This window comes from Entelurus aequoreus, linkage group LG05 (assembly GCF_033978785.1).
Source record: "Entelurus aequoreus isolate RoL-2023_Sb linkage group LG05, RoL_Eaeq_v1.1, whole genome shotgun sequence".
In the NCBI taxonomy this organism is placed as follows: domain Eukaryota; kingdom Metazoa; phylum Chordata; class Actinopteri; order Syngnathiformes; family Syngnathidae; genus Entelurus; species Entelurus aequoreus.
In genome coordinates this window covers 28,519,894-28,533,925 of record NC_084735.1, presented here as the reverse complement: position 1 = coordinate 28,533,925, position 14,032 = coordinate 28,519,894, and the positions used below count along the sequence as shown (strand labels likewise).

Below are 14,032 nucleotides of genomic sequence, written 5' to 3'. Positions count from 1 at the left end.
TATGATGTAAGTGGTGAAGCTGTATTTTCCTTCGCACTTTGATTTTATTGACAGTTTAGTTAAGAAACATATTTATTATTTATTTAGTTTATTTATTTTAGCACAACATAATACGTATTGTATACACATGTATTGTTCATTTGGTTAGTACTTATTTTTCTAATCAGTCTGACCTAAGCCGAAGGTTTATTTGTTAAATTTAATAAAAAATCTTTGTGCTTAACACATGCTTTTATATAATTTTCCAAGGTAGTTAACGTAAGTAGGTTAGATATATTATTTTATTGAATATGATCTAAATCAAGAGTAAATGGGCGCCTTGTGGCGACCCATCAGCGTGTGCTGAAAACAAAGTTTTGTTGTACTTGTGCAATGACAATAAAGACCTACCTACCTAAGTGTTAATACTGGAGTGGTCCCCTGGTCCCTCTGTAGTGGAAATGTTGGGTCCTGGGGTCAAACAGGTTAAGAACCCCTGCTATGACCCTGCAGATGTAAATTAGCCTTTGGCTAGGTTGATTGGCAACACTAAATTGGCCCTAGTGTGTGAATGTGAGTGTGAATGTTGTCTATCTGTGTTGGCCCTGCGATGAGGTGGCGACTTGTCCAGGGTGTACCCCGCCTTCCGCCCGAATGCAGCTGAGATAGGCTCCAGCACCCCCCGCGACCCCAAAAGGGACAAGCGGTGGAAAATGGATTGATGGATTGATACAATCTGGCACATTAACATTTTATATGTTCCATAATGTGCATTAATATTCTATAACAAATGGCGACTTCCTATCATGAGTTGTAATATACATCTATAAACAAACTTATTGGTGTGTTTAGTGGGATAGGCGAAAGTTATGTTGGAGAAAATGCGGTAGTTTATAAATGTTTCTTTGCGGCCCAGTAGCAAATGCGTCACGGACCGGTGGTTGGGGACCACTGAGTGAACATTGGTCGTGACTCGTGACTCTTTCAGTGTAATACTTTGAAGAGCTTCTGATTTTTATTGTCTTTGTCACCACCTCACATTCTTTGACCAGTTGATGTTAGTATAGCACTTTTTACATGTCCAGACAGGACCAAAACTAGGCTATCTGTATTAAAAAGGGCTCCATCCAAAGTTTAAAACTGGATACAAAGCCGGCAGCAGCGTGCTGTGGATTAGATGAGCCTCGGTTTAGGTGATCTAATTCAGTTAATTGGAAGTCTTAGTTGGTGCACATGTCAGCTCAACATTAAACATGTCTACCAGTGAGCGTATTTGACCACATTGAAAGGAAATTGAAAACCATTCAAATTGATAGTGCAATGGTTTTTATATGCGTTTTTAATTGAGCGAAAAGTCTGACTTGTATTTTGGTAGCCATCTAAAAGATGCGCAAACTTGGCACATGGCTGCAGAAAGTTTATATGGCGGTTTACACTGATTGTTGACATGGTTTGAAGTGTAATCCTTTCGTGAGGATTAGCTTCTGGCACAGCATAAGGTTGCTGTTGGATTCTATGGACGCAGGTTCTCAGAGCACGGACGAAGCCTTTTTGGGCAATGCCATGTTTCGCTTGACTTTCCCCAAACTGTGCAGACAAAGAGTAAGTTTTTTTTTTGCTTTTTTCTGTGTGTGGAATACACATGTCAACTTTTTATGAAGCACGGACTGAGGCTTTTCTTGTCTTTCTGCTGTTTTTCCTTTTTCCCCAGCTGGCCGAGTACCGTCAAAGGAAGGCTCACGCAGATTCTCAGAAAAAACAGAAAAAGAAGAAGAAAAAGAAGTCAGAGGAGGATTCGCAGGGAAGCGTGGACGTCGAGTATGATTGTTCTGCGGGACGAGAGGACAACTCGGTCGGAGCCCGAGATGAAGCTGAGGAAGGAAATAAAGAGCCGCCCACCACCGAGCAGAGTTTCTCAAGGACGCTACGCAGTGGCGAGACGTTCAAGCATGATCAGACCTACACCATAGAGGTAGACACGTAAACACACTCCTAACATTTATTCATTTGAATGAAAATGGCAGCAAATTGGAATGCAACTGAAAAGTATCGGAGAAACTGTTTGTGCTTCTCAAACTTTTTTCACCAAGTTTTTTGTTTTTTTGCTGGCTCCTCTTCTTGTTGGGAGATAGGGGTCCATCGTCCCTAAGAATGATGTGCTCTGTAGTGACTGTAGGAGCCAATACGAGCTTTGAAGTTTCTGCCGCATATCGGACAGATCAGACCATTTTGGGACAGGGCTGGGCGATATGACCTTTTTTTAATATCTCGATATTTTTAGGCCATGTCACGATACACGATATATATCTCAATATTTTGCATTAGTCTTGAATGAACACTTGATGCATATAATCACACCAGTATGATGATTCTATGTGTCTACATTAAAACATTCTTGTTCATACTGCATTAATATATGCTCATTTTAAACTTTCATGCAGAGAGGGAAATCACAACTAAGTCAATTGACCAAAACTGTATTTATTCAACAGTTAATAAGCAGTGGCACAAACATTCATGTAATTTCAAAACAGAAAGTGCAAGATTGTCAGAGACATTTTAAAACAAGCTATGAGTGCAAGTTTGTGCATGATGTCACTAAAATGACATATCAAAACAACATTAAATTAAAGTGCACTTTTTGTACAGAACGCCACTACAATAGTTTAAAACAAATAAAGTGCACTTTTGTGCATGATGTCACACAACATATTTCAATAACTGACAAATAAAAATGACCTGCATAATAGGAAATCAAATAGTGTATGTCCTTCGCTATGTGGTAGGTTCCTGCGGACGTTATCTCCTTCTGTTGTTGACTATTTTTTTCATACAGTGTTGATGTGGAAATGGTGGCTTGGGCATTTTGTTGGTGTGGCACCGAATGGAGATGTTGACATGCGGAGTTTCAAGCACTCTACATTCTCTAGCAGGTGACTTTTCAAATGATGCTACATATTAGCAGTAATGCTACTTTTCGTAGCAACGCTTTTGCCCCACAATTGACAAATTACGGTTGTCTGTTTGACATATTCCCACTTGAAGCCAAACCACTGCCAGACGATGGACCCTTTGCTGTTTTTCTTGGGAATTAATTCTTCCTTCATTTGTTACCAGATTCGCACCTTCTTTCTCTCGTATTACCACTCGCACCACAGCTAACGTTACCCATGCCGCTACCTCTCTGCTCCGCGAGGGCGTATACGTATGTGACGTATGTAAGAAGGTGCGCTTGTTTTACGTCTCTGCTCCGCGAGGGCGTATACGTATGTGACGTTTGTAAGAAGGTGCGCTTGTTTTATTTCTCTGTGAGAAGGAGAGACAACAAAGAGTGAGAAGAGCCTGTAGTGTAATGCCCGCAGCTAAAAGCAACTGCGTGAGAACGTATACTCGAATATCACGATATACGGTAGTCATTTTCTATATCGCACAGAGACAAACCTGCCATATATCGAGTATATCGATATATCGCCCAGCCCTATTTTGGCATGACTCTTCTTTCCAGTCTCCTCCTCCTTTTTTCAAGTATCATAGATGTTCTTTTCTCCTCATACTTTGTCACTCCTTCACTGACTGCAGCTCTCCATGATATTCTGTCTTTTGCTAGGTCTTTCCAGTATGTAGTACCTATTTCACATTGTTTCAATGTCTTTTTCAAGCAATCTTTGTAACGTTTTCTCTGCCCACCAACATTTCTTTTCCCTTCATTTAGCTGACAGTACAACATCTGTTTTGGCAGTCTTTCGTCATTCATTCGTACAACATGCCCTGTCCATCGTAGTTGGCATTTAAGAATTGTACTCTCTACACTGGGAAGCATGGCCTGTTCAAGTACACTGATGTTTCTCATATCTTGCCACTTAATATTCATCATCTGGTGTAGAAAATCGCTGTTGAACCCTTTCATGTGCTGTGATATGTCTTTGATGTGCTGTCCATGTAGCAAAGTTGTTATAACAATTGCTCTAAACACTTTGATTTTTGTATCTAATCTGATGTCATGAGTTTGGAACACTCGAGTCTTAAGCTTTCCACTTGACTTCTGCATCAATGTTTTAGCATTTGAAGACATTATACTACCAAGGTATGTGAAGCTTTCTACATTTTTAAGAGCCACTTCTTCTATCTTTATTGCTGGTGGTTGCAGGATGACGTCTTTTGGCGATGGTTGGTAGGGTACATGTGTTTTCTTTGCATTTATTTTAAGTCCAAGTTGTGTGTATGCATAGTTAAATGCATGCATCCGGTATTACTTGAAAATCTTCTGCACTCTGAGCTGCTATTGCATTATCATTGGCATATTGAAATTCAATCAATCAATCAATCAATGTTTATTTATATAGCCCTAAATCACAAAAGTCTCAAAGGGCTGCACAAGCCACAACGACATCCTCGGCACAGAGCCCACACAAGGGACGTCGATGTGAATGACTATGAGAAACCTTGGGGATGATCGCATATGTGGGTAACCCTCCCTCTAAGTACAGTCCCTAGTGGATCCAACATAACAGTGAGAGTCCAGTCCATAGTGGGGCCAGCAGAAGACCATCCCGAGCGGAGAAAGGTCAGTAGCGCAGAGACCTTGAAACTTTTTTTCTGGCTTGCAGCTTCCTCAGGTTAAACAGTTTTCTATCTAGCCAAAATGCAATTTGAAATAGCTCAGCTGGTATTCGTAAATATGCAATGTGGATCACAACAGAGATAAAGACGGAGAACAGTGTTGGTGCTTTCAGGCATCCCTGTTTTACTCCAGTTTTTACTTCAAAAGGAGCAGAATCATCGCCATTCTCAAGTACTGTAGCTGTCATATTGTCATGCATCAATCGGACTATACTGATGAATTTTGGAGGACATCCTGATCTTAGTACTTCCCAAAGTAGTTCCCTGGAGGCCGTGTCAAATGCTTTTGTGAGGTCAATAAATGCCATATAGAGGGGTTTATTTTGTTCAATGCATTTTTCTTGGAGTTATCTTACCGAGAATATCATGTCAGTTGTTCCTCTGTTTGGTCTAAAGCCTGATTGAGATTCTGGGAGTATGTCCTCAGCAATGGTCTGAAGTCTTGTGTTGAGGATTCCTGAAAGGCCTACTGAAACCCACTACTACCGACCACGCAGTCTGATAGTTTATATATCAATGATGAAATCTTAACATTGCAACACATGCCAATACGGCCGGGTTAACTTATAAAGCAATTTTAAATTTCCCGCTAAACTTCCGGTTGAAAATGTCTATGTTTGATGACGTATGCGCGTGACGTCAATCGTTGAAACGGGAAGTATGTGGACACATTGAATCCTATACAAAAAACTCTGTTTTCATCTCAAAATTCCACAGTATTCTGGACATCTGTGTTGGTGAATCTTTTGCAATTTGTTTAATGAACAATGAAGACTGCAAAGAAGAAAGTTGTAGGTGGGATCGGTGTATTAGCGGCGGACTACAGCAACACAACCAGGAGGACTGAGAGATGGATAGCAGAGGCGCTAGCCGCCGAACTCACCTTAACTTCCTCCGTCTCCGGGCTGCCGACCGCATCTGCGATCGGGTGAAGTCCTTCGTCGCACCGTCGATCGCTGGAACGCAGGTGAGCACGGGTGTTGATGAGCAGATGAGGGCTGGCTGGCGTAGGTGGATAGCTAATGTTTTTAGCATAGCTCTGTGAGGTCCTGTTGCTAAGTTAGCTTCAATGGCGTCGTTAGCAACAGGGTCGGGGCGTGGGGCGTGGTTGGGGGTGTGGTTAAGAGGGGAGGAGTATATTTACAGCTAGAATTCACCAAGTCAAGTATTTCATGTATATATATATATATATATATATATATATATATATATATATATATATATATATATATATATATATATATATATATATATATATATATAAGAAATACTTTCAGTGAATTCTAGCTATATATATATTTATTTTATTTCATATATATATATATATATATATATATATATATATATATATATATATATATATATATATATATATACAAATAAAATAAATACTTGAATTTCAGTGTTCATTTATTTACACATATACACACACATAACACTCATCTACTCATTGTTGAGTTAAGGGTTGAATTGTCCATCCTTGTTCTATTCTCTGTCACTATTTTTCTAACCATGCTGAACACCCTGTCTGATGATGCATTGCTGTGTGGCACGCACAAAAGTGCTTTCATCAAATGCACTAGAGTCTGGCATCGCCACGGCTGTATCTTCCTCGTTCTTCTGCTTCGTCTCCTTGTTGTGTGCGCAGTTGTGCGCTGCACTCTCTAAAAGCCGTAGATGTTATTGTCACATATGCATGTACAGTAGATGGCAGTATTGTCCTGTTTAAGAGTGTTACAACATTGCTGTTTACGGCAGACGAACTGCTTTACGCTAGACGAAAACGTGGCTGCTGTTGTGTGTTGTTACCGCGCTGGGAGGATGTTAATGAAACTGCCTAACAATAAACCCACATAAGAAACCAAGAACTCGCCCTCGATCATTCTACAGTTATAACGTCATTGGGCAGGCACGCTGTTTATATTGTGGGAAAGCGGACGTGAAAACAGGCTGTCCTCACTCAGGTCCGCATGGAGCTGGAGGTGGCGTGGCCTCCAGCTCCGCCTGAATTTCGGGAGATTTTCGGGAGAACATTTGTCCCTGGAGGTTTTCGGGAGAGGCGCTGAATTTCGGAGGGTCCCGGAAAATCCGGGAAGGTTGGCAAGTATGTCTATCACCCTTTCTTTTGTATATCTTCACAATGTTGGCATTCTTTAGCTCTGGTGGTATTTCTTCCTCGCTCCAAATTTGGAATATAATTGATATAGATGTTCTTGTAGTTTGTTTCCACCATGCTTAAATATTTCAATTGGAATTCCGTCTGGGCCTGCCGCTTTGCCAGCTTTCATTCGTGAGATGGATTTCTTCATTTCTTCCAGGTTTGGTAAGTCTCCTAGGTCCATTTTGATGGTCTGTTGGGGTATGGCATTGAGGGCATCCCTGTTATAGACAGTTTGTTGGTTCAGTAGTTTTTTGAAATGCTCTCGCCACCGCTCATTGATTACTTTTTTGGTCTTCAAAATGGTACCTCCGTCCGTCTTTGCTCTTGAGGGGCACCTGGCCTTGTGTAGATGGTCCATGTATCTCTTTTGTCGCTGTAAAGAATGCCTTGCAATTGTTGTTATCAGCTAAGAGTTGTATTTCTTCAGCCCTTGACTGCCACCATTTATTTTTCATGCCTTGCACCGTTCGTTGTACATCACTTTTGATTTATTGATACTGATTTTTCTTTAAAATGGAGTTTGGGTCATTTTTAAGTTGTATGAAAGCTTCCCTTTTTCTATTCATGAGCTGTTGCAGTTCCGTGTTGTTTTGATCAAACTCATGTTTCCTGGTTTTGTACCCAATTGAGTTATCACATGCTTTTCTGATTGCTACCTTTGTTGGGTATTGTTTATTCCAGGTTTCTTACTAATTCCATGGCATGCTCATCTTCCTTTAGACATTCAACATTGTATTTTTTGTTGTGTGGTTTGTTGTGACATTTTCTTCGAGCCTTTAGTTTCAGCCTCATAACAGATGCAATCAATCTGTGATCTGACCAGCACTCATCTGCACCAGTTACAGCTCTGGTATGAAGCACATCTTGTTGGTCCCCTCTTCCTCACTATAACATAGTCAATCAAGTGCCAGTGCCCTATTCCTCACTATAACATAGTCAATCAAGTGCCAGTGCTTTGATCTTGGGTGTTGCCAGGACACTTTGACATAATTCCTTTGTCTAAAGATGGTGTTGGTGATTATTAATCTGTGTTCCGCAGATTTGGTCAGAAGTAAGGCCCCATTTGAATTGGCTTTACCTACACCATTATGTCCAATTACACCCTCCCATATATTGTGATCTTTTCCAACTTTTGCATTGAAATCACCAAGAATAATACGTTTAATGTGTTGTAGAGATGAGCTCATCTAACCTCGCATAGAAAGCCTCCTTAGTTTCTTCTTCAGCACTTAGAGTTGGGGCATATGCACTTAGAGTAACATGTTGGTTGTGTTTTAGGCTGATTCTCAGAGTCATAAGTCTTTCATTTATACCCACGTAGTTAATTTCTAATGGCAAAGCCTACCCCGTGTGTTCTGGGTTGATCTACTGTGTAGTTGCCCTGTTCTTCCCTCAACTGGCCTTCTTCCGCTCTCCTGGTCTCTTGGAGAGCAACAATATCAAAATTTAACTTCTGATGTTCTCTTGCCACAAAAGCTGTTCTTCTCTCTGGTCTGTCTGTTTTTTCATTGTCTATTAAAGGCCTACTGAAACCCACTACTACCGACCACGCAGTCTGATAGTTTATATATCAATGATGAAATCCTAACATTGCAACACATGCCAATACGGCCGGGTTAGTTTACTAAAGTGCAATTTTAAATTTCCCGTGAAATATCTGCTGAAAACGTCTTGGTATGATAACGCTGCGGATGTGACGTCACGAGTTAGACAGGACATTTTAGTTCAGCACCGCGCCCAACTTAAAGTCGTCAGTTTTTATTGCAAAATTCCACAGTATTCTGGACATCTGTGTTGGCGAATCTGTTGCAATTTGTTCATTGCATTATGGAGAAAGAAGCTGAGCAAGCAAAGAAGAAAGTTGTCGGTGCGAAGCGGAGTATTTTGCGAGGGAAGTCAGCAACACAACACAGCCGGTGTTTCATTGTTTACATTCCCGAAAGATGCAGTCAAGAGCGAAGAACTCGGACAACAGAGACTCTTACCAGGAGGACTTTGACTTCGATACACAGACGCCTGTAGACAACTGGGACAACACAGACTCTTACCAGGATTAATTTGATTTGGATACACAGACGCAGACGCGGTACCGTGAGTACACAGCTGCGCTTCCAAACATTTGATCGCTTGCCCGTACGTGCGTGTCACGTTCGTAACTTTGGTTAAATATATAAGCTTTATGAACCTTGGGTTAGGTGAACGGTCCTTTGGGCTGAGTGAGTGTGTGTGTTGTGCAGGTGTTTGAATTGTATTGGCGGGTTATATGGACAGGAGCTAGTAGCTAGGAGCTAGCATAACAAACACCTAGGTGTTTTTATGCGGGATTAATTTGTGGCATATTAAATATAAGCCTGGTTGTGTTGTGGCTAATAGAGTGTATATATGTCTTGTGTTTATTTACTGTTGTAGTCATTCCCAGCTGAATATCAGGTCTCACCCGCGCGCTCCCAAACATTTGATCGCTTGCCCGTACGTGCGTGTCATGTACGTAACTTTGGGTAAATATATAAGCTTTATGAACCTTGGGTTAGGTGAACGGTCCTTTGGGTTGGTTGTGTTGTGGCTAATAGAGTATATATATATGTCTTGTGTTTATTTACTGTTGTTGTCATTCCCAGCTGAATATCAGGTCCCACCCGCCTCTCACAGCATCTTCCCTATCTGAATCGCTTCCACTCCCCACTAGTCCTTCACTTGCACTTTCCTCATCCACAAATTTTTCATCCTCGCTCAAATTAATGGGGAAATCGTCGCTTTCTCGGTCCGAATCGCTCACACTTCTGGCCGCCATCACTGTAAACAATAGGGAACTTTGCGGAAATGTACAACTGACTACGTCACGCTACTTCCGGTAGGGGCAAGGCTTTTTTTTGTCAGATACCAAAAGTTGCGATCTTTATCGTCGTTGTTCTCTACTAAATCCTTTCAGCAAAAATATGGCAATATCGCGAAATGATCAAGTATGACACATAGAACAGATCTGCTATCCCCGTTTAAATAAAAAAAAATAATTTCAGTAGGCCTTTAACATTCGTATTTTCCAAGTACCAAGTTTTATATTTTTGTACATATCCTTCTTTTTCCTACTGCTTGGGTGGTGCTCCCCTGGGCGCGGTGTCCCAGGCAGAGTAGGCGAAGTGTAACTGTTTAGGGCACCTTTTCTAGCCCCCTCCCAAAATTGGGTGAGCAGAGTGGATCCTAAATAGGACTGCTCAGCCAGAGCACCGCTGACCAACTTGCTTCTTCACTTCAAATCCAGAAGCAAGAACGACATTATAGCAAGTGTTCCCGCTGTACGCGCCAATTCTGACTAGGGGCTCCCAGCCTCACGAGCCTGCCCCCATTGCCGATCCTTGATCGCCGACAGACTTTTACTGTTGTATGATGATGTAGATGACATAAATGAGATGGACGCCTGCGTGTGATTTTTTTTTTTATGTATCTGAAGTTGCGCTTCGTCAAACACACAGCACTAGGCAGATTAAGAAGTGGACTCCGTGGCATGGAGAACCAAGACAAACGGCACTTCTATGGTCTGTTGCAGCCTTCATCCGCCCTCACAGTTGCCTGTTTAGCCGTTGAGGTCTTGTTTTCTGTTAGGGTTGTCTCCCTTATGTGGCTCCTTCTCACAAACTTTCATCATGACTAGTTTACTCCTGGTAGGTGAGTTTTTTGGGTCCTGGGGGTAGTCATGCTTAAAGTTTGGTGTACTGGAACTTGCTAGATGGCCGTTGGCACTCTTGTGCTCATCCGCCCTTTGATAGATATTGTTTTTGTTCTGCTGGGTGTCTAGCCACCCTCCTCATCAAGTGCACTTGATGGGGGTGCCGGTTTAGTCGCCGGCGGCTCGACCATGGAACAGGTAGTACCATTTTACATGTTACCAGTAGCACTCTCTCGAGCGACCTGACTACCTCAGGAAACACTTGGCTGTCCAAATACCACCATAATGACAAAAATTAAAATACAGTAGCTTAGTAGGCCTAAATATTAATTAAAAACAAGGCAGAGGTTTAATTTAATAAATATATTTAATATATTTATTTGGCCACTGTAACATTACACAGAGTTGGAACAGTAACACGGTCTTTAAATATTTGATTAAGTGATTCTTTTGCCTGCCACCAGATGGAGTCTGCATACCACAGTTTGCAGAGCTGTGAATAGGTTTTATTCCATCACGTGATTTTGGCACGAAAGTAAACGAAGTGGTGGGCCACCAAACCAATATGGCTACAGTGGAGCAAACAGACTGCAAACTATCTGAGTACGCAAGGAGCCTAAATCTTACCATTAAAATCAGATACGAGCAAAAAAAATCGAACTATGCAATGGAATCTATCGTTATACCGTATTAAAAAAAAAAAAAAAAAAAAGATTTGACGAGTGATCCCAAGGATTATCCATCCGTCCGCCGCGTTACCAGACATTTCAAACTATATGGTGCTCCAGACATCATTCTACGTGACAAAACAGATGAAAACAACTTCTTTGTGTGTGGCTGGGTCAAGGAAAATTGTATCAAGACTCTCTCGCATAAATCATGCAGCGTTTTTGCTCCGGTTAGGTTGTATTTCAGGATTTAACTTCACGTCTAGAGCCATGTTTGTTCCACGCCCCGTTTACGAGTATGCTCGTTTTCCCCCGTCTTTATTATAATATAACTATTAACCCAACTCACCAGAGGTGTGGACTCGAGTCACATGACTTGGACTCGAGTCAGACTCGAGTCATGAATTTGATGACTTTAGACTCGACTTGACAAAATGTAAAGAGACTTGCAACTCGACTTAGACTTTAACATCAATGACTTGTGACTTCACTTGGACTTGAGCCTTTTGACTTGACATGACTTGCTACTTTCCCCAAAAACTAAAGCTTAAAAAGTTATTTGGGAGCGAGCTTAAAAAGTTATTTGGGAGCGCTCCGTAGCTTTCATTTTGTACATGTCTGTCTATCAGCGTGTGTGCTGCGTGTCAGCGTGTGTGCTCTCAGTACAACAGCCAATCAAATTAGATCTACATTGTTTTCATCACACAGCATTCAGCCAATCAAATTGCAGGACAACCAATGAACAAGAGTTGTCAAACAACGCGCCAGTGAGAAATATTTATACCAAAGTTGGTTTCGTTCGGGTATAAAAACTACGACTTGGTCAACAAAAAACGAATCGCCGTATGCAAATTACGCAGTTCGAATATTACAGACGGAGACGCAACAACTTCCAACTTCGTTCGACATTTGAAGTTGCACAAAGAAGGGTAAGTTTTGAATGTAAGATAACGTTTACTGGCTAAGTAACATGACTTTTATTTGCTGTGTAGTTAAATCAGTGAGGCTGTAAACTCACTGCTAACGTTATAACCATAGACATCTTATAAGTAGACGCAGCATCGAGGGCTACTGCCTACTGGCGCAGACGAGACGCGTGGCCGCCATCTTGGAGTGGTGATCCGCTCCACTCAGTGCAATTCATTTGGCAGGAGCAATGAACTGTCAGTGCATTTAATTCATTTTACCTCACTGAATACCACTCATTTTCACGCGCTTTTTTGTCATACGTGTAGCTATGATAAAGGACACATGTTTTATTATTCATAGTTTGCTTAACAGTAATATAATATTCTTATATGCTATAAGTGACCAGACGTCCGAGATCAAAACTGGGAATATAAGCCCAGAGAAGGGGGAAAAAAACGGTCAGCTATTTTTAAGTTGAAGAAACAATATGATTACGTTATATATACATGCGTATATCCTACATAAACAATGTATGAATACATTAGATATCTATATATCTTATAGACCAGGGGTCACCAACGCGGTGCCCGCGGGCACCAGGTCGCCCGTAAGGACCAGATGAGTCGCCCGCGGGCCTGTTCTTCAAAAAAAAAAAAAAAAAATTTTTTTTTTTTTTTTTTTTTTGAAATTAAATCTTCATAGAAAAAACACAAGATACACTTTCAATCACTGCATCAACCCAAACAACCTCCCCCATGCACACTCATCCACACCCACTCACACAAAAGGGGTTATTTCTTTCTGCTACCAATATTCTGGTTCCCACAACATAGACAACACATCTGCAAGGGACACAGTCCGTGAAGCACACATGATTGTATAGGCTGCTGGTCCACTAACATTTTCCTTAATTACTATTTTTTATGTAATTATTTTTATATTGTTTTACTTTCTTTTTTATCCAAGAAAATGTTTTTTATTTATTTTAAAAAAAGGGCCTTATCTTCAACAGACCAGGTTGTCAATGAAATTAGATTTGTTTAAAGGGTTTTTTAAACCAGGCCCAGTCCAGATAATGTCCAAGTCGGACTCAGCAACACACACCTTCATTCATGTACACAGAAAAAAATTAGGGAACACAACAGATTGCATATAATTTATAAACAAAATTACATTTTCAAAATAAGCATTTATGTACAGTCCAGATTATGTCCAGGTCACTCAAATTAGGGAACACAACAACAGATATCATATAATCTATAAACATAATTATACTTTCAAAATAAGCCTTTGAGGACTTCTCATCTTTTTTTAATGTTTTTTGGCATCATTATCGTTTTCAACCAGGTAACTTTCTAAAGTTAGAAAATACTGAATAAATGTTTTAAAGAAAGTAATACTAAGTGAATATCTGTTTTTGGCCTTAAAAATAAACATTTTACCGAGTACTATAATTAAATTGACTAAATCATGATTGTCAATGAACTCTCCTAAAATAACAGAAACCACATTAAGCTTCATAAACAAACCAATCCTTAAACACATTTTTTCAACTTCCACCCAAAACAAAGACACAATATGACAATACCAAAACAAATGTAGGGTGGATTCAGGCTCCTGACAACAAAATCGGCAATCATCTGACTCTGTCATATTCCATAATTTTAACATTTTCCCTGTGGGTAAGAAGTTATAAATAATTTTAATTTCAAAATAACGATTTTGCACATCGATAGTGGTTTTATAGATTAGTTTGAATATGGCATCCCATGGCAACGGGCAGGCAAAAAAGTCCTCCCATTTTCCATTTGTGTTGTATGAGGCAGCCTTCAAAGATGTCTTTATTAAATAAAAATTATATATTTTTCTATTTATTTTAGTTCCTTTTTGCCAACTAGAATTTCTTATTAGAGGTTTACAAACTAATAATTTAGTAGTTCCATAATTAATTATTTGTTTCCATCTTTTCCCAATTACTCCAGTTAGTTGATAAAATGAAAAGCTTGAGCAAGCATCACCATACATAGCTCT

General features: G+C 40.4%; 1 protein-coding gene across 7 annotated transcripts in view; it reads left to right on the top strand.

Moving 5' to 3' along the window:
* The window catches only part of akap9 (A kinase (PRKA) anchor protein 9), a 124,685-nt gene that overhangs the window by 29,174 nt on the left and 81,479 nt on the right, over window positions 1-14,032 (top strand). For 6 of the 7 annotated variants that reach the window (XM_062047634.1, XM_062047629.1, XM_062047631.1 and 3 more), the window contains exons 1-2: window positions 1,491-1,581; window positions 1,691-1,951. In XM_062047634.1, the coding sequence (XP_061903618.1) occupies window positions 1,495-1,581; window positions 1,691-1,951 (348 nt within the window). In that variant the 5' untranslated portion in view covers window positions 1,491-1,494. Of the gene's footprint in view, window positions 1-1,490; window positions 1,582-1,690; window positions 1,952-14,032 lie in introns of those variants that run through there. The other variant, XM_062047632.1, reaches the window with a different exon arrangement.